The sequence below is a fragment of the Acipenser ruthenus genome, chromosome 25 (assembly GCF_902713425.1).
Source record: "Acipenser ruthenus chromosome 25, fAciRut3.2 maternal haplotype, whole genome shotgun sequence".
Lineage (NCBI taxonomy): Eukaryota > Metazoa > Chordata > Actinopteri > Acipenseriformes > Acipenseridae > Acipenser > Acipenser ruthenus.
This window is the reverse complement of record NC_081213.1, coordinates 5581613-5609546: the sequence shown is the minus strand read 5'-3', so window position 1 is coordinate 5609546 and position 27934 is coordinate 5581613. Positions and strand designations below refer to the sequence as shown.

At 40.1% G+C, this 27934-nt stretch overlaps 3 protein-coding genes across 4 annotated transcripts; 2 read left to right on the top strand and 1 right to left on the bottom strand.

Annotated features, from left to right (window-relative positions):
• The first annotated feature begins 1454 nt into the window (after positions 1-1454).
• Positions 1455-5870, top strand: LOC117413941 (G patch domain-containing protein 3-like). The gene is made up of 7 exons (XM_058999592.1): positions 1455-1952; positions 2663-3138; positions 3546-3720; positions 3954-4013; positions 4271-4392; positions 4764-4891; positions 5256-5870. Exons 1-7 carry the CDS (start codon positions 1535-1537, stop codon positions 5449-5451), a joined length of 1575 nt encoding a protein of 524 aa, XP_058855575.1. The 5' UTR covers positions 1455-1534; the 3' UTR covers positions 5452-5870.
• A 1068-nt stretch (positions 5871-6938) lies between these two features.
• On the top strand, positions 6939-12834 carry LOC117413820 (GPN-loop GTPase 2-like). Of its 2 annotated transcripts, XM_034023161.3 has the most exons (6): positions 6939-7044; positions 7944-8384; positions 8649-8805; positions 9026-9186; positions 9419-9549; positions 10337-12834. In XM_034023161.3, exons 2-6 carry the CDS (start codon positions 7977-7979, stop codon positions 10407-10409), a joined length of 930 nt encoding a protein of 309 aa, XP_033879052.1. In that variant the 5' UTR covers positions 6939-7044; positions 7944-7976; the 3' UTR covers positions 10410-12834. The 2 variants fall into 2 exon arrangements, with proteins under 2 accessions (XP_033879052.1, XP_058855576.1); XM_058999593.1 differs by lacking the exon at positions 6939-7044 and having other exon boundaries at positions 7849-8384.
• A 1643-nt stretch (positions 12835-14477) lies between these two features.
• LOC117413691 (T-box transcription factor T-A) lies at positions 14478-19095 on the bottom strand. Its single transcript, XM_034022936.2, has 8 exons — positions 18799-19095; positions 18119-18383; positions 17617-17751; positions 17328-17389; positions 17045-17106; positions 16635-16808; positions 16250-16373; positions 14478-16007 (listed from the first exon to the last, which is right to left on the bottom strand). The coding sequence occupies exons 1-8, from the start codon at positions 18981-18983 to the stop codon at positions 15746-15748; spliced, it is 1269 nt and encodes a 422-aa protein (XP_033878827.1). The 5' UTR covers positions 18984-19095; the 3' UTR covers positions 14478-15745.
• Positions 19096-27934: the final 8839 nt, after the last annotated feature.

Below are 27934 nucleotides of genomic sequence, written 5' to 3'. Positions count from 1 at the left end.
ATTCAAATACGAGGGATCAATGGATGTAAACAGCTTCAGATCTAAATGACCCGTCTTTATATATTGCAATATTACCAATCCTGGCATTTGACCTTCTTTTAAAGAATGACGCCAATTTTTAGATCAATTGAATCGACCCCGTACTGATTTAAATAATTTTCTTGTAAGGATGTTTGCGTGTTTCGTTCTAGAAAGGCTTGTGACTCCTATCAAATACAAACGGCTTGCTGGATTGATTTGAATGCCTATGTCTTTATAACATGTATGTCATAAACATACACCCCCCTCCACGGCAGTAAATTCTAAATGAGCTATTAGTATAGCAACAATATATGCAGAATTGTATAGAATAAGAATGAGCAAAGAAATGTTTAATCACAATTTGATGTGATTCACCAGATATATATCAAAAATGACATACAGACACTTCCATATAACTTAAGCTACATAATGTTAACACTAATATTCATGACAATGGGATAAGCGTCCCCCCTTGAAAACACACTGGCTGCTTATAAATCTACAAGCTCATGTGCAAGCATGATCTGCCGTGTCAGGAGGACACCCTGCTAGTTTGCATCGATCTCGTGTTTTTAATGGGAAAAAAAACATTCACAAAGTTGCTAAAGAGCAACATCACCTTATGTTGTCAGACCTCAAAGTCCGTTCTATGTTAAACATCTGAGTCGTTTTCATTAAAAAACACAGTCAGGGCCACTCAGTGTTACCCTAACCTGCACTGATCTGAGGACAGAGAGTTCACACGATAGACTATGACTGCTTTTCCTGCGAAATGTTTGTAGTTTACAATCCAATTCACGGCACTGATAATCAGGTCTCTAAAAACGTCTAATTTATTTATTATCCCCGGTGAGACGTACATATTTATACCACTATCACAGGTTCCTGTGAAAATATTCACAGTAGTGCACTACATAGTGGTGTAAGGGAAGGGGGAGACTTGTTTTCAGTGATAGCTCATTGCTGCCTCCTGCTGGGCATTTGGGGTTGCAACAACATAATAATTATTAGGATGACTCTTTGCAGTGACATCTTTTTGTGTGTCTTAAATTGTTACTTCAATGTGCATATATATGTTACTTCACGTCACAAATATACAGTATATGGTAGTATAAAATGCGTGGTTTTAAATAGCAGCAGTTATCCCGTTTACATTTACAGTTATCCAGTTTACATTTTTTGTGTGAGAAAAGGTAGACTGTTATAATTTTAGTAAATAATAATAATAATAATAATAATAATAATAATAATAATAATAATAATAATAAATGTTTCGATTTTTGTTTGTTCTATTAAAATAAAATAAAATAAAACTGTTGTTGTTTTCCTCCCAAATAAATCCCATTCTGTTTTTTAAATACTGCTTGATGATGATGATGATGACGTACAATTAGATAATTATACGAAGCAATAATGGAAGAATTTTGAAAATGGTTGACGTCAGTGTTTGTGAGTGACAGCGTTTTCAATAAAGTTGTCAGTATACAAAAAGGCGTGGTTACAGTGTTACAATATGTCCGCTTCCGTTGTTTACTGTGTCGTTAGTAATATCCCAGCAAAATTCCGGTCGGTGGATCTCCGGAATTATTTTAGCCAGTTTATCGAAGGGGGCGGCTTTGCGTGTTTCCATTACCGACACCGACCTGAGGTTCTCAGAGACCCAGAACATGAGCCCGGGAAAGAGCAGGCCGAAGAACAGCCGGAGTGTTTACAGAGCGAGGGACCGGAGGAGGGGAGCTCAGAGCCGGCAGATACCGGAGGACAACCCGCAGCCACAGGAAAGACAACGTGCTGCTGTGTGGTCGCGGTTCAAGCAAACCAGGCGGACCGGTTCGTGAAGATGTACGCGGGGAATCAGTGGGTTGGTTCTGAGGGAAGCTGGCTAGGCAGTCGGTGTGTTATCAGGAAGATCAGGGTCTCGGATCAGTCGGGTAGGTGAACTGCAGACCAGCAACGCAATTGAAACGCGCATTTACTGGTTTCTTACTGGATACTGAGTTGTATTTAAAACACACAGCACCACTCATAGAATGTTTCGAATGTATACTTTTTTTTTCTCTTGAACCTGCTTGTCTAGTTAAAACCTGCAGATCGGACTAGAGCTGGTCACTGCGGGAATATCAACTGGTAAAGTCGGTTTGAAGTTCGGTATTCATTTTTGATATTCGTCACCATGTCACCTGCCTTTATCAAAACAACTGCCATGTAAAGCTGACCAGTTGTGGATATTCTCACAACCTTTGCTTTACCTGTGAATCCTATTCATCATTTGTGAAAATAAATACAATATCCCAGATAGGTGTATTTAAAACTGAGGTGAATGAGCATTGATATTAGCAACTAATATCGAACTTCAAACCAACTTTAACCAGGGTTGGAAATAAGACTCCTGTTGCATAGCAGGTTTTACTACAAGGTTGATTAGCCATAGTGTTTAGGTAGCAAGCTCGACAGTGTCTGATTAAACTCATAGTAAAACCAGGAATGGATTAAACTGCTATGCAGTGGGAGTCTTATTTCCAGCCCTGAAACAGACTGTGTGGTCCAGTGGTTAAAGAAAAGGGCTTGTAACCAGGAGGGCCCTGGTTCAAATCCTGGCTCACTGCGAGATATGTAACGTATAGCGCATTTTGTTTTGCAGAGTCCAACATGTTTCCTTATAAAACGAAAAAGGAGCTGAACAGCAAGATTGCCCTGAGCGAGAGGTTCACTGAAGAGGACTTGACAAGACTGCCTGAGATGAACCCCCCTGCTCTGATGCCCAGTGGCAATGTGGGCACTCCGGTGACTGTGTTCCTGGAGCTCATCCAGGCTTGCAGACTGCCTCCACGCATCATCACCAAACTGGGGCTGAAGTTCCCCAAGACGGGCTCCAATCGGAGGTACGGGAACGTCCCCTTCGAGTACAGGTCCACTCAGACCGTTCGGCTGGAGGAGGGGGTGTACACTGCCAACGGGGAAGCCATTACAGGGGGAGATCTAGGACCTGGTGCTGGGCTTGTGCCTCCTTCAGGGAGGAAGAAACAACCGAGGAAGAAACATGGGGGTCCTTCGAAAGATGAAGAAGAGTCCAGCTGCGAAGGTGGAGATGATTGTGCAGAGTCCCACTCTGATGATGTAAGTTGTGTAGCCATGTGTACAAGGGCTGGAGAACAAATCTGAAACACCTGCCATAACACTGTCAAAAAGACAATGTCTCTAGAAGCAGAAACACTTGCCAACAAGCACCTGCTATCAGCCCTCTGCCAGATCCTCTGTTAGATCTACAGTCTTGCCCATCATTACTCATAAGACTTCTATTGCATAGCAGTTCTCCAATTCTAGGTTTTACTACGAGCTTGGTTAACCACTGTGTATATGAAACAAATTCAGGTGTGTCTTATTAAATGGCTATGCAATGGGAGTCTTATTTCCATCCCTGTAACTGAAACTGAGTTGAAACAGGGAGATGTAGATTTGATATATTTAAACATGTGGGTTTTAGCCAATACAAATTGCTGAAATGGGTGTTGTGTTGTGAGCAGGACGATGACACGTGTGAGGAGTGGGAGCGGCACGAGGCCCTGTACGAGGACGTGACTAACCAGGGGCGCTGCGAGGAGAGGCTGTTTGAAGAGAAGATCGAGCTCAAGTGGGAGAAGGGGGGCTCCGGGCTGGTCTTCTACACTGACGCGCAGTACTGGAAGGAAGAGCAAGGAGGTGTGTTCCATGCACTGCACTGGATCTGTGTCCATGTCTCAAGTCTGCTTCAGTTTTAACACTGAAAAATACATTCTCAAAGGTTGTTATGTGTTGGGACCCAGTCTAACACCCCTTTCTTAACTCGCTCACTCTCACTGCTAATCAAAGCATGAGCTTGAGGAGTAAAAAGCCATTTCTTTCTTTCTTTCGATGGATTGTAACCCCTGGCGCGTGTTCTTGTTGTTTTACAGACTTTGACGAACAAACTGCTGACGACTGGGATGTAGATATGAGCGTCTACTATGACAAAGGTATGCTGTGTTAATCAAGCTTTGCTTGTGTAACTAATACAATCCATATTATATTAGTTACACAATATATGATTGTTGGCTGGAGCAGCTTCATAAACAAACAGTATAATTAATTTCAATAAGAACCACTCGGCATGATTGCAAACACCATTGGCGCTAAGGGGACAAAACCTGAAAATGTCATTCGAAGCTACCAGCTCTTTATAGCTGGGTGGAATTGTTCCTGTCTTCTCACACTTTTCCTGCCTTGCCTTCAGATGGAGGGGATAAGGACGCCCGGGATTATGTCCGGATGAGGTATGAGCAGCGACTGAGGGATGGATTGGAGGAGGGATCAGTGCAGGGCCAGCGAATCGGGGGCTTTGAAAAATACACCAAGGTACAGAACAACAAGGGAGAGTCATTAGGATTATAAAATACATGAATAGTGACTATAATACAGCCTGGACTATGCAAATGTAAAAGGACATCCGAGTTAATCACTGAATATTAACATTCAATGATCATAAAAGTCAATAAAATAATAATGAGTTCTGGGATATATTATTTAACCCATATACTATAAAAAAATAAACATCATTTGGGCTCTGGGCTTGTGGTTTATGATGTCACTGAAGCCCTCGATGGAATTATTGTAATTATTATTATGCTGTTGATGTTTTAGTTCATGTGTAATTTACTTGCGAGTTACTGTCAGTGTTCCTAGTGAGAGCTGCTGCTCAGAGTTGTGGTTTCCTCTCTGTCCTCCAGGGTATAGGCAGGAGGGTGATGGAGAAGCAGGGCTGGAAGGATGGCTCTGGGCTGGGCCACAGCAAGGTGGGGATGGCAGAAGCTTTGGAGAACGAGGGGCAGCACCCCAAGTGTAAGAGAGGATTCGGGTAAGTGGCTTCCTCTACATCGTGGGGTTTAAATGCGCATTATTTAGGTAGTGTGGATAGCTTATGGAATAATATTGCTAATGCTACATACCAGTCTTTGTATGTCCTTTTTTATTTTTATTAGAGCTACCAAGTCTCCAAAAACATACTCAACATACATAAATATGAGCTCAAATGGCAGTCTAATGATACACACCTGCATGGTATAACTATGGACTGTATATTAGTATGTAACTTCAGCAAGTGGTTAATTGCATATTAATTAAATTTACTTATTTACTTCATTGCATTAACATATTCATGCCACTCAATATAACGCATTACTGGACCTTCTTTTAATAGCCCTAAACCTTGCCTTTCCCAGGTATCGTGGAGAGAAGCTGAACACTTTCACGGCTGTGAAAAAGTCCCGTCCTGAATTTAGGATTTCTACAGTTTATGACGAACCCGAAGAAAGGGACCAAGGAGATTCCCTGCTGCGCCGTCAGCCACCCACCAGCATGAAGTACAGACAGAACCAGACGCTGAGGGGGAGAACGAAGGACAGCAGTCAAAACTAGACTGTCTGTGATAGTGTGGAAAAATAATATGCTGCAGTGGACACAATGCTTAGGAAAAAAGGTTGCCGTGTATCTGTCCATTTCAGTAATACTGATTCATCATCCAGAACTTCAAACACTCAGACATTCTCAGGCAAAACTTATAAGAAAGTCAAATTGACAAGTGTTTCACCCAGTGCCTTCATCACTGTGTTTGAGAGAGGCATAGCTGAAACCGTTTTTACCTCAGTTTTACCGGTTAGTAATTGTATTTATTACCTTTGTATAGGAAAATGTTATCTTTTACTGTAAACAATTGTACAGTTAATACTTTTGTCTCAATAATTCACTTTGTTAATGTTTTCTGATGTCTAGATATTCTTTTATGTCATAAACCAGTTATTTAGCATAATTAAAAAATAAGATGTTTTTGTGATAAACTTTGGATTTATATATATATATATACACACACACACACACAGTCGCAGACAAAAGTATTTGGGCAGTTTAAAAAAAGAAAAAACACCAAAAAAGTTATATAAATTAGAGATTCAGCTTTATAATTAAACTAATTATTACATAACATGAATAAAATGAAAATGAACGTGCAGAAACTATTGTCATACTTTGACAAAAGTATTTGGGCACCCTTACATTAGTATTTTACAGCTTGCAGTCGTTTTTTGTATTTTAAAGCCAGTTCTTGGGCATCTTTCCAGAGATATTTTTGCCCATTCTTCAACACATGCAGCTTTGAGTTCTGCAGTCGACTTTAGTTTCCTTTTTGCAACAGCAGCCTTCAAGTGAATCCACAGCATCTCGACGGGATTCGAGTGACTGAGAAGGCCAATTCATAACTAATCTTCCTTTTTAGACTTCACAGAATGCATAGGGTCATTATCCTGCTGGAATACAATCTTCCGTCCAGTAAGCCTTCTAGCACTGGGTAACCACCACTAGAAAGGACCACTCCGGTCTGAGACCACAGATGTCTTTAATGTACAGTGACTTTCTACAGTGACCCAAATTGCACTGCTGTTCAGCTTAATATATTTTGCTTTTGAAATGTTATTTCCCTACAGAAAGCATTTCAACTATAAAAATATGGGCGTACTAAATACATGGAAATGCTTATACTTTCAGGAAGCAGTAACACATTTATTTTTAAACTGTTTTGTCAGTGGCAGTGGATGGAGTGTATAAATTCCAAAGACTACCAAACAGCTGCATTCCATTATACCCTTGGGAATCAATGGGTTAACTGGTTGTGTTCTGTTTTCCATAGCAGCATTGCAAAGCAAATTTTACTGGCTTGATCACAGCCCTGTATTCTCGATGATAATTCACTTGTTAAGACTATATACTACACGTGCAGGGTGGTCTTTACTGTATAATCGTGTGAAAAGGTGCAGGGTGTGGAGCTGAGATGAGCTTGAATGCAATCTGTTTTTATAAAAGAGTTAAAAGTTAAAAAATAAAATAAAAACTACCACGTTATATGCAAATATTGCCGTCTTGATGTGCCTGTTCATGTAGCCTGCGTTTCTTATCGGCGATTATTGACCGCTGTACCAGCTTCCGTTTTCAGATCCGGTGCGCTGTCTTTAAAAACAGGTGAGTTACTGGTGCACGAGAAGCTTAAATAGCAAAATCATAACTACAGTAGTTTTAATAAATAAGATAATATCTAGGACAATATCATAACATCGAACCAGTGCCTTTGTTATTATGATTACGGCGTGTGCTTCTGAAATGTACTGGTGCTGCCGTTGTGTAAAACAATAATTCAATTGTAATTTAATAAAGGGTCGATTTTGTTTATACATGAAGAAAATAAAAACTAAAATTGATACAACTAAATGCAATTCTAGTACTGACCGTAGCACTTGTAGGGTACTTAATTTAACAGGAGTTTTTGAAATTAGTGTTTCTGTTATAAGAATGCACAGTACACATCGTATAATTTAATCTTCAAATATCGATATTAAAACAAAACACCGGTGCAGCCGTAACTATTAGCATTTTAGTCCCCTGTAACGTATTGCGTTTTGAAAACATTTTACCTTGTGAACATTTCCTGTTTGAGTTACTATCGACAGCTAGCTGTGCATCTGGATGGTAATTGTCCCATTCCTCCCTTAGGAGCTAAAGCAACCGACTGGAAGAGTTTATCCACATTTGGAGAGAAGCTTCTATTTAAATAAGAACTTCATCTGCCTATTAAGCAAGCAAAAAGTACAAAATCAATGAGAGAAACTTAGACCAGTCCTGGATTTCAAAACTGCGTTTCACTTATTTAAAGGAATTTGAGCAATCTTCTCTAAACTGATTACACTTCTCAAAGCATGACAAAATATCCCTGTAGTCTGTAAGTTTCCTAACATGGATCTATAGGGGAGGAACAGTCTGTTGCTCAGTTATATACCCAATAGGCTAGTTCTAATCCCCCGTTGGGTGTAGCACTAGCGTCTCTAACCCTGAGATTTCTGAATTTGGTGTCCTCTTTGTTACAGACACAGTAATGGTTTAAAGGAACGAGATACAAAATGTCCAGCCCTCCTTGCGTGATGTTTGGCCAGGTGGTGATTGGTCCCCCAGGCTCTGGTAAGACAACCTACTGTCTGGGCATGCAGGAGTTTCTGACAAAGCTAGGTCGTAAGGTTGTGGTGGTGAACCTTGACCCCGCCAATGACGGCCTTCCTTACCAGTGCTCGGTGGACATTGCAGAGCTGGTGACTCTCGATGATGTCATGGACGGGCTAAAACTGGGGCCCAATGGCGGGCTGATTTACTGCATGGAGTACCTGGAGGCCAATTTTGATTGGCTGGAGAAGAAACTGGAACAGTTCAAAGGCTGCTATTTTCTTTTTGACTGCCCTGGACAGGTGGAACTTTACACACACCAGAACTCGGTGAAGAATATTTTTGCACAGCTGACAAAGTGGAATTTTAGGGTAAGCTCTTACTGTGAGATTACATTTTCAGCAAAATTTTAGTAGACCCGAAACAAGAAAGTACCTTTGGGCATTCCTTAAATCTTACCTGGCGTGCACCCATTCTCCCATTTACAGGTTTGAAATAAAGCACATATGTTTTGTTAGCTGAGTGCCTGGAGTCAGACACTCAGCTCTGTCTTCTCTGCTCATCCAATGTGATACAGACATTTCTTAACACAGTTTCTTACTGCCAGTAATTGGTTGTTCCTGCTGTTCCTGCAGCTGACTGCTGTCCACTTGGTGGATTCCCATTACTGTGCAGACCCTGCCAAGTTCATCTCGGTGCTGTGCACCTCGCTCTCCACCATGCTGCATGTGGAACTGCCCCATGTGAACGTCCTTTCCAAGATGGATTTAATGGAGCAGTTTGGGAAACTTGGTAAGAAATGTGACTTGAAGTCTTTTATTTATTAATTCAAACTTCTTATAAGGACTTGGAAACTGGTGTTTTTAAATTACATAATGGGATAGTTTCACAGACCCTGATTGGCAAAAAATAAATAAATAAATTGTGCAAGCTAGGATCATTCAGATTTGACCAAGCCTGGTTCCAAACCTAGTACAAAGATTTTACAGCTGTGTTTCTGTTTTTCCGAAAGCATTCAACCTTGACTATTACACTGAAGTGCTGGATCTCTCGTATTTGTTGGAGCATTTGGCCTCAGACCCGTTTTTCAAGAAGTTCAAACGCCTGAATGAAAAGCTTGTGGAATTGATTGAAGATTACAGTCTGGTGTCCTTTGTACCGTTAAACGTGCAGGTGAGTGACTTCATGGTTTTGGTTTCAGAGGTGATGAACAGCTTTGCGGGGGTACAGAAAATGACCATCCTGGCAAAGCATTGGAAGTAACCTCGATATTAAGGCCAATCGGAGAGGCCTACATTTTGAAAGAGGCTTTATATTGCCGTAAAAAAGTGGCCTGCTTACTGAGGTGGCTTTGTAATACTGTATTATTATAGAAAGACCCAATGCAGTAGTTTTGCTTTCCCAGGACAAGGAGAGTATGGTCCAGGTGATGAAGGTGGTGGATAAAGCAAACGGGTACTGCTTCGGGGATCTGGAAGAAAGAAGCATGGAGGCAATGATGTCAGCAGCAGTGGGAGCGGATTTTCATTTTGCTTCGTATCCTTTTTCATATTGCACTCTGGGTTTGAACTGAGGCCACTGAAACGTCAACCCCTTGAAGTTCCACGATATGCCTGTGTGCATGTGTTGGGTAGAAATAATCTTATGGGCTGAAGTAGGTGCCTTAGGCAGGGCTGGTTTCACAGATCTTGATTAGCACTAGTTTTGGACTACTTTACCTAAATTAGCAGGTAGGCAATTAGGTAGTCCAAGATTAGAGTTTATCTGGGTCTGTGAAACCAGCCAATAGTGTTTCTCTCTTTTGAATAAGATGACAATAAAAGGACAATTCAAGAAGACCTCGTGACCTAAGGTTTGGGCATGTGTCATATTTAAATTAAACCAGGATCGAGGATAGAGCATGAAAATGATGTTCCACAGTAAACACTTACTGCTTCACTGTCAATTGTGGCACAGTGGATGCTGTTTACATCACTGGGGGAAAAAAAAAAGAAAGAAATGGTTCCTTTTTAGAGCATGCTTCAGCAAATTGATTTTTCAGGACACCTAGGTTTTACCTAACGGTTTTATTGTGAAAATGTCCTGCATGATCTTCTGTCAATTCAGTTGATTTTAGCAGGGCTGGAAATAAGACTCCCAGTGCATAGCAGTTTGATCCATTCCTGGTTTTACTACACCTGAGATTGTTACCTATGCACTGGGGCTAATCATGCGCATGGAGTGGGTGAAACTGCTCTGCAGTCGGTCTTATTGCCAGCCCTGGTTAGTATTTTTTCATGAATATATACACTGCTGCCTGTTGATTCCTTAACTCTGTATTCAGGACCTTGGCTGTGCAGGACAAGTATTTGGAATCGAATACAAAGACAGTGGAAGAGGAGGTGATGGATCTGTAGGGCCAAGCACAGTACACGTGTGGGTCTTCTGACCATCCTGAAGAAAATGTCTATACCTTCCTTCAAGGGCTTCAAGTATTGTGCTTGGACACACACACTTGGTGAAACCATTCATGGCTCTGAAAAGACCACACAAATTATGATCTTGTGCTCGGTCTGGGAATATGAAGAAACGCATGTAAATACTGAACAAAATATATCATGAAAATATTGTATACTGTTTTTGTGAATTTTGTCATGACATTGTCGAAGTTTATTCTAAACTTATCTCAGATCTTCAACAGAAGAGAAATGGAAATATTACTAGTGCTAATAAGAGGTATTAGCATGATTGTTTTTTTAATGATCGTAAGGACCATATCTTTAAGTTGTGTCTTTAATTAACTCCTATTTTTTTAAAGAGATATACAACATCTGTTAATGTTACAGAAGTAGAACCAAACGACTGAGTTATATATTGCTCGTAAGCACTCTGTGTGTTTTGTTTTTCATTATATAGATTTTTTTTTTTCTCCTTTCAAAAAATAGGAGTTGATTAAAGAATAGAGGCAAAGGTAAGGTACTATTACTTTTAGATATGTTTAAATGTGTGTGTTTTTAGTCTCATCCCTAAACACCAAGACCACACCTCAGAAAAGCTGGTATCCACTGTGTGTCCTAGAAGCCTGTTTTCTCATATCAAGTATTGATTTTAATCGCATGAGTTGAAATTCCTTTTTACCCCCACAAGGGGGCAAAGTGCCGCATTAGCAATGGAGCTGCAGGATTGCCTCCAGAAAGCATTCTCGGTGATCAGGATTTGGGTCTTGCGCAAAACTGTCGAACCCCAATGTATTAAGAGCTATGAAAGCTGTAGAAATGTATTTTTTCTATTGTTAAATTCCACAGCCGGGTCTGGCTCACTGCATAGGAGTCCTGCATCTGATTGGAGATTAATTACAAAGGCATTTGCTAAAACATTTGTCTTGACTTGGAAATTGTAAAATGGCATGCAATAAAAATAGCAATAGATTCATCGGTCCATAAGAACACATGCTTGTTAAGCCGTTACCTTCTCGAAGGAAATGTCAGGCATTAGGACCCGCTGAAGATGGAGTGCCGGTGGTCAGAGAAAGTGTGCTAAGCTGACAACAATGTCTCACTCAGGTCTGAAAATGTACTTCATTAGGAAAACCACACAGAGATCAGAGGAGCGGGCAGGGGCAACTGCAGGCTCAGCACACACCCAGCCAATGTGCAGCAGCAGTGTTATACGCATTGAGCTGTTTTATCATGGGGCACAATAAATTACAGAAGGTCCGGAGGTTATTGGGATGAGGAACGCGGCGTTTGCAAATGATACTTGATGATACAGCTTGAGCGGGGTAGCACACTTTGCAGCACTGTGTTGTCAAGTTAAACATCGCAGCTCAATTAACAGTGGCAAACACTGACAGCCTCACAAGGAAACCCAGCCTCTTGCATCTGTGTGTGTTTAAGATGCATCTGCTTGATTAAGGAAGCCTGCCACTTGGATTATATAAGACGAATCACATACTGACAATGAGAGAATACAAAGGAATACAAACCGATCATGAAAACATCAATAAACTAGAGTCACAAAATACTGTAAGAGCAGTCGGTCTAGACACAGATAAAACCTCAGACTGGCAGTATCGCTTTTCAAGTGACCACAAACTCAGTAAATGTTTGGCCATTTTTTTAAGGTGCATATTTAGTAAAGTTCTTTCTTAGGGCTTTTACATCTGTAAGTAGAAAAAAAAAAACAGTACAAAAGTTTGTACATGATATTCATATGCCAATCTGAAAATATTGCCAGGCTGTTAAAGCCTTCTTATTTTAAACCAATGTTGACTGTCTCTCCGAGGCTGAAGGGTTATTGGTATGACACCAGTTTGCCAAATTGTTCCACCCTTTGGGCCTCTCTGTAGCCAGAGCCTGCCCTGGAGGAATTCATTTGGATTTCATTGCTGAGCTGTTAATCATTCTCTAAACTGACATGTTCCTTCAGTGCGGTCATGGGACAGTGTTATTATCCTCTGTTAACGTACCTGCAGACCTGTGTGAAGACTGTGTAGTTTGTAATATGCATTTCACCTGGGGAAACCTCCCGGGTAATGAGATCTCACCACGTTCGCTTTACAGTGAAAACTGCAGCGCTCCTTAATTGTACAAATCTGACATACTGTTACGTGTGTTGTACTTTGTAAGGGCCCTTCACTAATTTACTGTTTTCCGAATGTCTTTTTATTGTGTGAAATAACTAGTTATTATTATTATTATTATCAGGATCATCCATCTATACAATTAATACAGAGCATGTTAGAAAGCAAACATTCAAATCCTGTTATCTTGCTCAGTGTGAGCTGTACTTAATAAAAATTGCGTAGAATGAGTTTTGATTAAATACATTTTTTTTTCAAGATTCTGAATTGTTACCCTCTAATTTGTGTGCCGTTAATTTGAGTTAATTCCACTATGTTTATTCAGATGCAAATTTATACAGAGTTTCTTGACCAAGCTTAGAAAACGAGGCTGCAGATTGAAAGTGTTCACAGCAATGTGTACATTAGAAGCATTCTTAGCTACATTAATTGCATTCTCCTTCTTTGGTTTAATATATGCCTTTTAGGGGAAATGCAATAAGTAGAGTGCACTTTTTCAATATTTATTTTTAGGTGATTTTCCATATCATCAAATCCAGATTTTCCATATCATCAATCCAAATCCTATGTTCAGATTTGCCCCACTCAGTTAAATGTTTTTTTTTTTTTTCTGAAACTGCCGTATCCCAGCTAGAAGTCCAATTGAATCTGTGTCTTTGTTTGAAGAGTTACTCCACCAGTTCAGTCTCTCATAATGCGGTGTGTACGTCACACGCTCATGCAGATTTTGACATACCCATGCAAGTGGAAAACAATCTCCTTGCTGCTTGCAAACCCCTGGTGCTTTTATTACTTGTGCATTCTTGGATTGAGCTAAATTTAGGAGTTAGTGAACATCATTGGAATCACTGGCATTGAAATGATATTTCAAACTTTTCTGTAGAATAGGATGCGCGGTGCTGGATGTGTCAGATATTTAACATGGTGCTATCCCAGTGTTTAATGTTCTTGAGGGAATGATTATTTCAATTATTACACACCCTTGCCTTATCTCACTAAAATACCTTTCGCATTGTTGTGAAGGGAGCAAGCCAGAGCAAGGTGGAATTTCTGCAATGAAGCAGTACATAAATGACCACAAGAGGTGAGCACTGGCAATTTCATTCCCCCTGAAACAGTGAGTTTGTTAGAGATTTTCTATTTCAAATCTTTAACAAACGTGCTTATCCGGGGGGAAGGAATTACTGGTGCACACGTCAGTGGCAATTTTCATACTGGCCTCATTACAGAAAGGTCACCTTAACTATATGGTGGTCAAAGAATGGCCTAAACAAAATGAAGTGGATACATTCCTGTGGGACAGTGAGACAGTATGGGTGAGCACCTTTCTCTGGATAACCCTGTATTAGTACCAATGATGTACCGCCATTGATTTACTTTCTAACAGCTATGAGCCTTATGTCCATGAACTGGAAATATATTAAAATGTAAACTATCTGATATTTTTGTTTGTTGACAAAAAACCCATCAACTCTACTGCTGGCTCCACTATATCAGCTGTTAATTTCTCAAACCTTTTCAGATGCCCACTTCAGATTTTCAGTGCAATATCCAACACTACCCTTTCCCTTTGACCTGTGACCTCGGGTGGCTGCCATAGCGACAGTTTGGCTCCTCTTTGAGGTGGTGTCTTGATTGGTGGTACACAGCGGGTTTGTCCACAGAAACTCCCCTTTCTAGTTGTTATTGTTATCAATACTTTAAGTTAATTCTAGAATTATTTTAACCTGATTTCAAACAAACAGGTTATTGGCCTTTAGAACACCAGGCAACCAATCAGAAAGCTGCCTGTGTCCAAGCTGTTTTATACACAGTTAAAATCACATTTAGTTCACGAATAAATGGCTTTAGAGGATGAACACACACATCTGTGTGCAGAACAAAAAAGAAAGAAGACAAAGGCTTAATTGTTTCCAAAAAACATTAATTTACTTTTAAAATTACATAAATAAAGCTCACGTGTTCATGTTGCCTAAAATAAACAAACAAAATATATACAGTATTTCAGGATGAAATTTAACAAGACTTTTGACCTAACAAACCATCTGTAGACATAAAGGTAAAGTGTGCTTTTTTCAGCAATGTTTTAAATATCTGAAGCACTCTCTGTTATTGCAAACTCCCTTCCCTTTCATCTGTTGCATCACAAATTAAACATTGACTGATGTGTTTATACATTGTTTTAACAATAGGATAGTTTCGATACTAAAAACATTTGACATTAACATACAAGTGGGTAGTACTGGAAATGCATAGTTCAAGTTCAGTTGATATAAATTAAATACAGTCCTGTATTCTGCTCTGAAGTCAGCTGATACTTAAATAGAAAAAAAAAAGTTTTAAAAACTTAATCATACAAGTGTTAATCCAGGGGGTTCTACTTGAAAACTAGCAATAGCTGATAGTAATCTGGACCAATACAAAAATAATACAACTGTGTAACATCACTTTTACAGTTATGTCTAAAAGTTTTACATCACCTTATAGAATTAACTACATTTGCTTCATAGTCGCATGAAACCTGCTGAATAATGTTATGTTCACATATTGAATTACATACCACTTTGCAATTTTCCCCACATAAAAAACGGACAAATTGAAAAATGTGACATTTCAAATTCTAACATGAAATACTGCACTGCTATTACGGCTTCTGGTAGACACTTGCGATATCATTTTGTAGTTTCTTTGATTACATGACGTTAAATAAAAGATCTAGATTATGTTCATAAATATATTTTTTTATTATTATGATTGTCTCAATCCTAAAATTCTAGGTGATGTAAAACTTTTGGCCAGAGCTGTGCACAGGGATATTGTTTCGTAACTCAAGTACTTCATGGTGTATCAACAAGCTTTATTCCTTTGTGACTGTGTCACAGCTGGACAGTCCTCATCCTCGCAGGCACCCAAGAGATTCATACTGTCGATCTGCCTGCCAGGCTCCACTCGTTGTCCATGCCGACCTTCCCCATGCTCAAGAAGTGAAAAGGAAAATGTTCAAAGGATTTTCACTGAGGTAGAGTTCTTTTTTTTTCTAATACCAGTTCAGAAAATCTCAGCTTAACCCAGTGGCGAGCCTGCGGTGGACAGGCTGTTCAGAAAGCACAGGCCTCACACCCGCTAAAGACAGGGCCAGCTCCACTGCATTGGTTGCCACGGTTACTCCAGTCAGTAACTCTGAGCCAAGGGCACCCAGGATGCGGTGAGCCTCGCTATGGAGCTCTCGAACTGGGCCTCGTTCCCGCCCACGTCACTCAGGGTGCTGTCGTACATGGGGGACCCAGAAGGTGCTGGCATGGAAGAGGCCAGGCCTGTATAAGAGACTGAGGATCCGCGGAGGAACTGCGACGTCAGGCCGCTGGTGATGGAGCCCGAGGGGGAGCCAGGGTTGAGAGAGGTGCCGGCGACCGACCACAAGCTTGGGTACTGACTGGCAAGAGAAAAAAAAGATTCAAAAGTAGATTTTTTTAAATTATAAATGCAATATCATTAGGCTGTGTATTAGGATTGTCTTTTTGTGAATGTAAAAATAATCCTGTTGAAATCCAGTTGTACCAATACTAAAATTACACAAATCCCCTCTTAAGAATTCTGACTTGGGATGCAGACAGCTGAGTTTTAAACTCCAGACTGACAGTCAATACTGACGTACAGCAGCCCCAGGTTGCGTACCTGGAGTTTGTGGCAGAGTTGGTGGTGTGAGAGAGGGAGACCATCCCACTGGAGTTGGGGATCTGCAGACCGGACCAGCTATCATGAGAAGTCAATCCAGAAGAAGAGTTATCCATGTAATTATCTGGAAATAAAAAGTGACCGACATTTAGGGATACATCCATGGTGAATTAAAATACCTACAACATGTGTGTAAAAGCAAATACTACATAGAAAACATCTTTGTATATTAACTGACTTTATGTACTGTAAAGGGATTCTTCTGATGTCTACAGTTTAAAACTCTCTCTCTGCTTCCTGAATAAATGGACACACATTTGCTGACAGCATTTAAAACCCCTAGCTAGCTCTGCAGTGGTAAAGACAGTAACGCAGCTGGTCTTACTCGGAGAGGAGTTTCTGTGAGAGTAGTGGCTGGGGTACGGTGCTGCTCTGTGGTTTCTCAGGCCAGAGTATCGCTCACAATAAGACCCAGAGGAGAGAGACGATCCACCGCCAAACTGGGCCTGGTTCGTGCTGGGGCAGATGGAACCGTTGCCAGGGAGAAACCATCCTCCAACTATTAAACAAAGAGAAGACAGTACATAAATATATCCCCAACAATAAACTAATGAAACTACAAGCAGACACTCTGCAAAGACATGTGCCTTTTCCATGACTTCAAACAGAGGGCCACCCCAGCTTAATATCACATTAAAATACAGCTGTTGAGCTGGATTATTAAGATTGTATAAAGTGTGAAATCCAGACGTTTCATTTTGTATAGTAATATGCAGTGCTAGTCAAAGTACTTACTTTGTGAATATCCCGACTGCTGGCCATCGCTGGAATGTTCTGGGATATCTTTGTGATCACTCCTGAAAAAAAAAAAAAAAAAGAAAGAAAAGGATTTTAAAAACTGTCTACAGTGAAGAATTGCTCACTAGTCAGATTTAAGTAATTTAAGGATTCTTCACTTGATTCTAATTAAATTAACATAAACATGGGGTTTGGTCTCATTTCAGAACAAAATTGAGCACATCTGGAGTAAATAAAGTTAGTTATGGATATAACAAAACGTAGTAGTGTTTCACATTACCTTTCTTTAGCGTCAAGAAACGCCTTTGCAAAGGGGTTGTGTTTAATTTTCAGAGCAGTGATCTAGAAAAAGAAATATTGATATATTATACACATGCAGAATGAATTATTCTGTAATCGAGTATTGTGAGAATTCCAAAACTATTTTAATATCCAAGGAAATTGCAGTTACACTAATATGGTATCACTGTTTAAGTATTGCTATGAATGTGTTGTTTTCTTCAGTCTCTTGTAGAAAGCTTGTACACATTTATTTGACTTTAGACAGATCAAAGAAAGGAGGCGCCCACCTCTTCGTTCTGATAAGCAGTCACTGCGATGAACTGCGTCTCGGGGAATGACTGGCTGTTAATCCTTTTCTGAATCCCTCCCACTTTCACGATGTGAATGCGAGGCTCGTATTTGTGTAGAGAGTTCAACATAATCTGCGAGGAGAAATGGATACATTACTGTGGAAATGTAACCGCAGATTATGATGATGATGATTTCCTTTGTATCAATTCAAAACGACACAGTAACTTTTTACAATAGACGGCTACTTCAGAATATCCATTTAGCGTATGCAATATTTAGATTCCAGTTGTACTAACTACAGTTACTACTGAGTTACACATTTACTTTCTGTACATTACAACACAGTGTATTGCAGTGACACTGCATGAGTAAAAGGCTGAAGGAATACCTGCTTGAAAACATCGACAGTGCGACTCTAATACACATTACACGCAATGAAAACCTCATTGTGTCACTTCTTATAAGCGGAATACATAAGAATGTGCAACCGTGTCGTACCTGCCCCCCTCCGTTGAGCTTGTTGGAGAGTTTGACCTTGCTGAAAGAAATGGGCGCTTTCATCCAATGCGCGCCGAAGTTGGGAGAGTCCGGGTGAATGTACACGCAGCTGGGGCTCTGAGGCTCCGGTTTGCCGCCCGGAACCCATTCCCCGTTGACATACTTCCACCGATTATTGTCAGCCGCTACAAAGTCCAGTAGGACTGAGTACATTGCGTTGGGGTCCAGCCCCGATACGTTAGCTCTGAGAACTGGAAACATCCTCCTATAGGGAAATAGGATTTTAAAATAAAACTCATTCGTTAGCTTAAGATACACTATGATACACACATACCGATGTGTTTTATATATGCAATATGAAAGATATATGTTTCCTCAATTTTTACTATGTTTTCAGGGAAACCGTTCAAATACAAGGCTAAGTAACTTGTCAACAAACAACGAAGCTAAACTCACTGAACCCCATTAAGCTTTACAATTTTAGAAGCCTTCTTTTACTTATGTACTTATATTACTCAAATAATTACATAAACAGACTAGTATTATGGGCGCAATGTCATTTTAATACAGCATCTTACAGTGAGTACCCTAGTGTGTATTTATTATGGATGTAACGGTTATTTTCGGATCTCTCATCAACACAGTCTACCTCCAAGTTCCACCAAAACCAAACCACGCACCTGCCAGTCTTGGTCACAATCATTTCGTTCGTGAGTTCCTTAAACTTCGTCCAAAGATCCACGTCTTCAAGCCCCACTTTAATATCCCTCTCCAACGCATCGCCTTTCTCGCTTCCCTTCTGGAACTCGCTCTCCACGGCGCTGAGGAGATGGTCAAGCCGCTGGTCTGTGTTGACGGAACTCATATTTCCTAGAGATGGAGGTGCTGATGGTCCTACAGAAAGTCCTCAGTGAAAAACACAAATGAAAAAACCCCAATCCCCTAAATCAACTCGTTGTAACGCTACTGCGTCGGAGCCACGAGTTTAAATCCCCACCAACACCCCACGTGTATGGAGGGGGTGTGGCCATTGGTCCTCGACCACGCCCAGTGGGCGGAGCGGTTTTCAACGCTTCAGTGCAAAGTTTGCACTTTTTTTTCTAAATTTAAAAACGACATCTTAATTCTTCATTTTTTTTTTACTTTTAGCCCCAAATGTTACATTATTTTTGGACAGTTGTCAATTCTGGTAGTGTTTGCTTATATGCCCGTACACTTGTATGTTTATCTGCTTCTGTCAACATCGTTACCTTGGTTATGTGAGTGACGTAATCACATATATTAAAGGTTATGTAATTATGGAAGAAAATATAACTGTATTTCAGACCCCAGAACAGAATTTCAGAACAGTGTACCCTTAAACCGCATGGTACTGTATTTTGGTGTTTTATTCCTATAGTAAAATTATAAATCCTGCAATTGTGATTAGGGAACTTAGGTTTCCTGTTACAACAGGAGTCAAGGACCCAAATATTACACAATCCTACAGCACACGATCGGAATCTTTTTATGAGTGATGAACAATAATAGCTAACAGCTCTACCTCTGTTTCACTGCACTGCTAAGTGACTCTGAACTAGGATATTGTTTAATTGTTGCTGCAGAAGTTTTTACCAGTTTCAAAACACGCATGCAGGAGCCATTCTGTGGAGTGACGTCACACAGCATCGCGGTGCTGTACTCGGCAGGGTGTCAGAGACAGAGTGTGAAGCGGATGAGCTAATATTCCTTCCTGTTTGTTCATTCTGCTACAGACAGGTAATACACCTGCAAGCTGTACAAAAATAATCCACATGTCAGCTGTCCATTCCTATTGCTGTTTTTTTCTAAGCTGATTTTTACTTTTACATGCATATACATACACCGTGCATCATTATTTGTGTTATTATTATTTGTTTATTTAGCAGACGCCTTTATCCAAGGCGACTTACAGAGACTAGGGTGTGTGAACTATGCATCAGCTGCAGAGTCACTTACAATTACGTCTCACCCGAAAGACGGAGCACAAGGAGGTTAAGTAACTCGCTCAGGGTCACACAATGAGTCAGTGGCTGAGGTGGGATTTGAACCGGAGACCTCCTGGTTACAAGCCCTTTTCTTTAACCACTGGACCAATCAGCCTCCTATATCAGCATCAATAATAAACTCAATACAAACATTACATTAGTACAAAATACAGTTTTTCTTTTTAAAGGTGTAGTGCCCCAACCCTGTTCTATGTTTAATGTTGTTTATAAGTCCATGCTGAAAATATTCATATTTTCTGTTACATTTATAACTAAACTATTTTTTTGGGGGGGGGGGGGAATCACTTTTATTTAAACTGATACAGAGCTTTACTGTGACATTATAACCCCATTTTGTTGCAAGTCGTAGAATGAGCATGCCGATTTAGCTAAAGTTGTGGCAAGCCGGTTTCCTGAGAAGGGAGTATGTAAACCAACAGGACTATCATCAAGGTCTTTTTTTTTTTTTTTTTTTACAGCTTTAAGGCTCAACGATGGAACAAGGTAATAAACCGACTCCAAACAGAGATGTGTCAGACTGAACCGTGTGTGGGAAAGAAAGAAATCGAGCTAGTTTAAAAGCAGATCAGCGATCTCACAGTAGAGAAACTGGTCTTTGTTTTGACTTCAGAGCAAAGAGAATCCTCCAATTAGTTCTGTTTGGCGCGCTCTCCGCTGATGAAAGTTTGATTCTGGGAGAGGGTTTAAAGGATACTGCTGGCCTTGGTATTCAGTTAGAGCTGTGGAGTGTGACTCGCTTTATAGGCTCACTTCCTGTAGTTCAACTGCATGGGTAATAAAACTCAAGAATCACTCACACCTTTACATCGCAGGACTCTCCTTTATAAGGCATGGATTCCTTTTTGAAGGAAACATTAGATAATTCATGGGGCAGGCCACCTGACAAGCACCCCATATAAAAGTTTGCCATAGTAAATTTGCAACCGCAATTTTGCAGCTTTCCCATGCATATCCTGTACATGTATTTACCACAGCTCACCATATGTTTCCATGTTTCTTTCCCTCATACACGCTCTGTGCTTTATCATGCTTGCATGTTCTTTCTTACTTTGCTATGCTTTGAGTATGGTCTACTTTTACAAGGTTCAGTTCAGCAGATATAGTTTGTGTTGTTTTGTTAAGAGTTGGGTGTAGAAATCTGTTAAATGCCTTTTAATACAAGGGGTATTAACATAGGATCAAGCTCTTCCTATTTGATTCTTGCTTGTGAAAAGAGAGAAATGTTCCATCTTCATAAATGGAGATCTCTTAAACACCTGTACACGTTATAGCTAGAAAAAGCTCTACAAGAAAACATATTTGCTTCCTTAAAATGTGCGGTCCATTGATAAATGAATTACAAAAATATTTTATAAAATATCTTTGAATTACTATACAATCTTCATAGTATTCCTATTATGTAATAATTCTCACCTTTGTTATAAATTGCCAGTTTGGGTGCATATATGTATGTTACACGAGTGCATTGCCAGATTTGAAAACCTACTACAAAAGCAGTAGGTTTTGTTTTGTTATTTAGAACTTCTTTAAAGACAATTGACCAAGGACAGTGGCACCATAATCACAATGCAACACCAGCCACTGTTGCGTACTGTAATGTTTATCCATAAATTCTGTAAGTTGAGCATGACAAGATTTACAATCTAACAGAAACTTCATGCAACACCAGCAAGTTCAAAATACTTCCTTCACCTTATTATCTTCTTATGTGATTTGTAAATAAAGTACGTATTAGATCATTGTTTATTTATTTATTTATTTAAAGCACTCTGTAGCGATACTAGAAAAAAGTAAACCAGACTATTATACTGTAAGAAGAATCTGACACGTTTTGCCATTGCACTTTCTTCAAACTAGGGTATCCTTAGTATGTGATATCCTTTAGAAAATGACTGTTTCCCGATCCCTCTATTAGAATTTAAATATAAAGTGTTCACTCTATTATAGAGTGACAGTGAGCACCTCTATACTGTAGCTCCCATAATCATAAAGAGATATGCAACACCTCATGATGATTGGGAAGTTATTAATACCAAATTATTTGGTAAAGATTCAATAGAACCCCCATTTATTTAAACAGGAGGAGTGGCCCCCATTTTCCACCATTAACTTTGGCGATACCTTTATGTGAACTATGACCCTGGAGGAGTCCCATTGAAGTGCTACTACTGTATTGTATATTGAGCAAAACTGTTCTCATTTCAACAGAGAGCTCGCTTTGATGCAAGTGTTGATTCCAGGCTTTGAAGACAAATCCACAGTTTTGGAGATTGTGGTTTTCTGACAGTGGCTCCCTGTGTAGATGTCTCTCTGCAGACTTGCGGATATCCAAGAGTTAACAAAGTGCGTGTCCCGAAGCAGCATTCAGACATGCAGGTGAGAAATATTACAGAGCCCTGGGATTTCACAATGGGTCAGTCATAAGATGTAACATATTTTCCACTGGACTGTCCTGCCCTAAAGTAGTAAACAAGCAAGGCCGGGTGATTCAGCTTGGAGTAACGGCTCACACACAAAATAAAACAAAGCAAACATCACAAGTTTGACAAACTGAAAGCGAGAAACACAATTAAGATCTGCTGAACTCTATAAGCATTGAAAAAGCTTCACTCTTTAAACACGTTCAAATCAGTTTTACATGGTACTGTCTAATTGGTATCTCCTGTTTCATTTTTGCAATAATAGTAATAATATTAATAATAAAAATGCACTGGGGAAGCAAACAACAACAAACAAGAAATGTTTCGGCTTCTATAATATATAACATGTCTATAACATGTGTGTGTGTGTGTGTATACCAAACACATCTATATTTTATAGCTTCATTTTACCCAGACGAGGGGAGGCTATCCCTGCATGAAGTTTGAGGCAGTGACTGGTGGCGCTTGATGTTCCAAAACAGATGTGGATTGAAGCGAGACATGTCTGTCGCTCTGTCATTTCCACTTCAAGTTCAGGAAATCTAAACTTTCCTCTCCTAATCACCCTCACCTTTGAAGGGATACAAAGAATTAGCAGCGACTTTAATTGTCCCCGGACAAACATCTTTCCTTGTTATTCCTGGGAAGACAATGGGGCAGGCCTATTGGGATGCTAATTCGCCAACCGCCAGCTTTGACGCTGGGAAGCTGTGATTAACTTTATCCTGAGGTAGAAACGGCAGGGGTGGCCTCCTGGATTCCTCTTGGAGAGCTACTCCAATGTGTATCAGAAGAGGAACACAAAGGCACTCGGCTCCCCTTGTTTATGTAGGGGTCTGAGTACAGCTACCACGGGGTGTGTGGCAAGGATCCTTTTACTTACAGGGTGGTGGAAGGTAGTGGGATGGGAGCTCTAGCTGTTAAATATTTAATGGTATGGGGTGGAGGGCTTCTGAAGTGTATGGTTTGATAGGTAAGGATCAAACACTGCAGTGTTTAGATAAACTACAAACCCCATAGTCACTGGTCAACTTTGTAAAGTTTATACGAGCACTAGAGCATCATTGGCCAGTTTCTCTCAGCACCATTTTTTTTACATAGACATTTTTTATGAAGTATTATGGGAGTCAATGGGGACACTATCCTGTTAATATCGATTAATATCACATTTATCAGTTGATTTCCACGCCACTTAGTAAGAAATAAAGGCATAAGATTATTATTATTTATTTCTTAGCAGACGCCCTTATCCAGGGCGACTTACAATTGTTACAAGATATCACATTATTTTTACATACAATTACCCAATTATACAGTTGGGATCTTAATGGAGCAATCTAGGTAAAGTACCTTGCTCAAGGGTACAGCAGCAGTGTCCCCCACCTGGGATTGAACCCACGAGCCTCCAGTCAAGAGTCCAGAGCCCTAACCACTACTCCACACTGCTGCCCTAAGATTAGATGATTTACATGAAAGTAAGTTGCTGTACAGTCCTAAACTGTGAAATATAAAGTAGCACAGAGATGCATGTTGACAGAGTTCTTGTGTTTTTAATTCTTACTGCGTGCTGCATGTACAGCAGACTGTGTTGTAAAATGTTATTAATGAGCCGTATTGTAATCCATGTCATACCTAGTGCTGTACTTGGAGTTCCACATTGACACGTGCTGCATATCTTGTGGGGAGCTTGTGTCCTGCTAGGCAGAATAAACAGGTGAACAATGGTTCCATGCCCACACATATGAGACAGGGAGCCCATGAACTCACTCTTTATCCAGATCCTTTATGTTTGTGATGGTGATGGAAAGATCCACGTGCTGTAATTGAACAGAAGGGGTCTATTTTAATAATCTATTCAGTGGCGTGTTTTAAGATCCCAGAAGTGTATAACCCTGAATTTTCGTGGATCTCATTTCACTGTATTTTTATAGTATGATATCATGTAAATGAAGGGGTAATTAAATCACCACTGTGGGAAAGCACTAGGATTAATTAACACAGAGGTCAGAGTTACTCATTTCTGTTTCTGAAAGGGAAATGCACCAGTTAGAATTCTAAAATACATTGTGCTAATGACGATTTGGATTGAATAGCTTAGAGTTTCGAGCCCATTGAGTTTTAAGGTAAAAAGCATAAAACAAGTCAAGCAAGCAAACAGAACTAATTCAAACTCTTAGTAATAATAATCCTGATAATTCAAAGGCATGCAGTTTGTCTGAAATGATTCTAGTTTTGTGTTTCATTCTCGTTTTAAACCTGTGGCTGGTACTTCTCTGTTTTCCTCATTATTCGTATTTTCAGTCGCCGTTTGTTTTATGACGTGAGCCTTCATCTGGTGTGCTGTCCTACTGCTGAGGTCAGCTGACACCCGCTTGTGAGTGAAGACTGGGTCAATAACACCCCCCACCCCCCAAGCACTTCGACCTGGGCTACTGTAAAACAGGCCAGAGTAAAGAACATACCAACTACCAACAAGGGGGGGGGGGGGAGGTAGAGACTATTACATTGATTTATTGTTTAATTTAGATATTGACCTGGACTTTCTGTACCCCATATAAGCAAAGCAATAAAGCATCAGAAAATAAATAGAAAAATTCAACCAAAAGCATGGAAATCAATTACATGGAAAAGCTGGTCCTGTATGCACAGGTACAGTACAAATCTCACATCCAGACAGACAACAATGGCTCCATAAACCCCTATTCTTGATAACTTATGCGGAAGAATGTACTTTTCAAGTTTCACAATTGTCTCTGCAATGTTATTGATATTCACAGCTCTAATTCTAAATATATAACCTTGGACGAAGATATACAATATATGTTACCTAAATACCTGTCGGGCTACTCGTGTTCCTATCTCTCCTGATCAAACAGGGGTCTTCAGAGTTCCTGTAACAGATGAATCACTGGGGTGGATGGTTGCCTTTGCAGGAAGGGAGGTGCTTACTGGAAACCCTGTCATGAGAACACAGCGGTCTCATGGGTGTGGTATTGACCCAGGTCCCAGGGGAATTGGGAAGCGTCTGAGAGATCCTCTCTGTCAGCTCTGAATAACGATACTGGCTCAAGCACCTCGCTAGCCTCCTGCCAGAACCACCGAGAAACAGGTTTCTTTTATCGAATCCCAGCGCTTGCATTTATCTAAAATTCCTGTATGACTTTGACTACCTCATATCAAAATACAATCCTAAGGTCAAAAAGAAACTTAGTCAAGTGCACTGAAGAAGGCACTCCCTAAACTGTTTGTCTATTTGTCTTAATAACACTGAATACGGTCGTCACCAAAGCGTTGGTCTACTTGACTAGGTTTCTTTTAGTTTTACCTTCACTTGCAGTAAGACTTCAAGCTGAAGCATTTGTCAAAGAATTGTATACACTTCTTTTAGTCTGTATGTGCTCTGTTCACAGTGACATGAGCACTGATAAAATTCGGTGCATGTGACAGTGTCTGACAGATGATGAATGTATCTGAAATCTCTGTAATTAAGTCACACCCAAAAAGAGGGCTGGACGGATATCACAATTCAACACACTGATTGTCAGCACAGGTTTGTTAAAGGAAAACCTACGGTGGCTCATTAAGGACAGTAGAAAAAAAATGTGTAATGTCGACATCACTAGACAAATGATCTCAGGATCTACACATAATACATTTTAATTACATTTTCTTCCATGTCCTCAATGAGCCACCGTAGAAACCAACCCCCACCCGCTGTTCAGTTCTATGTACTGTACGTGCTGCTCTGTATTGCTTGAGTGAGGCTAATAACATTGTGGGTCGCCATGGAAACAACAGGGCTGTGATGCTCTTGGCTAGGCCTTGTGCCTCATAGTGCCCTGGGGGAGGATTACCTCGTAATAACCCACTCCTAAGAGTGCTTTATTACTTAAATATACCATTACCAGAACACACACAAAAGCGCATTGTTAAATAAACAATCTATAGACTACAATACTATGTAAAACCCAGCTATAAAGTGATTGGTAGGACAGCATGTTGCATTTTGTTGGACCAAATAAGCAAACAAGCTATGCATACAACTGTATGGCTGCACACAGATAAAAGTATTGCAGAAAGAAACTGAATACAGTGCAGGTACAGTACGAACGAGTTGTTCTTTCTGCAAGTATTGTTACAATGCAATATCACATCAAACAGAGAATACTGTTCTGAAGGGAGCTGTGTTTTCTACTCTCATTTTTATCAGGAGTATTGTTTCTGATCTGCGGAAAGCTCTCATATTGAATTTGTAGGCAGGGGGTGTATGTTACTGACATTCGTGTTTCGTCTGCCCAATTTTGATTATAACAAACATGATGCTGATTGCATAACGAGTCAGAAACATATACCTGAAAATCATGAGTGAATAAAAACGTCTTGAGATGACATTCGTGCAGCGTTGTGGTGCTGCTGCTGCTGCTGCTGTTTGAGGCTGGCGAAGGAGAGAGGAGACATTAAGAGAGAAACACAATGGAGCTGTGAATGGTTTTACTGCATTCCCACGCCTCGTCGAGTTCCCTGGGAAGTGCTACCTGTAAAAACAGGCCAGGCAGCCAATCAGAGGCCCAGCCTGGGGTCCAGGTGCACAAACAGTAAACCGCAGCCCCAGATCAAAGGCTCCCATTAAAGGATAATAAATATTCTGCAACAATTTATCTCCAAACACCCCCTTCCACGTCAGACTGAGGGCCAGATTCACAAAGCATTGACTTTACACCAGAACAAAACAAAACGCTCATGTTCCCAAGCTTTAAAAATAGATAAAAAATAACACGTCCCGCTTGCATTTTTACAGATATATAGAGATCCGTTAGCCCAATTGAGATGAATCTCTGCTTCGACATCTTTCTGCACGCTATTTTAAGGATCAGGGATATGCAGATGGAGCTGTCTATCTGTCTGTCTGTCAAATATTTTTCCATGTGCATCCAGTGATTATAGATTACAGTGATCTACTCTTTTGTATTACTTTCATTTTGAATTTACAGCCATGTCACACTTGTTAACTTTGCTATTACCAGTCAGTATTACAGAAATAGAAAATTAAAGCCAGTTAACTGGACTAAACTGTGTTATAATATCCACACTCTCTTAAAGGGTCTGACCCACTCACACCATTGGATAAGAAAGCTTGTAGTTCATTACCTAATCCTACCCCTAGGGGTCAGCATTATGAGTACAGAAGTTCATCACCCAACATAGCACAAACCTATTAATTACACTCTTTGATTTAATCCCAGAGCTGTTACTGCTTGGAAAACCCACTACACTGAAGCATAGACCTCCAGTAGTTTGCAAACATTTATTATCTGACCCAGTTGTTTTAAAAATCTTTTCATGTCTTATTACACACACCCTTGTAAAGG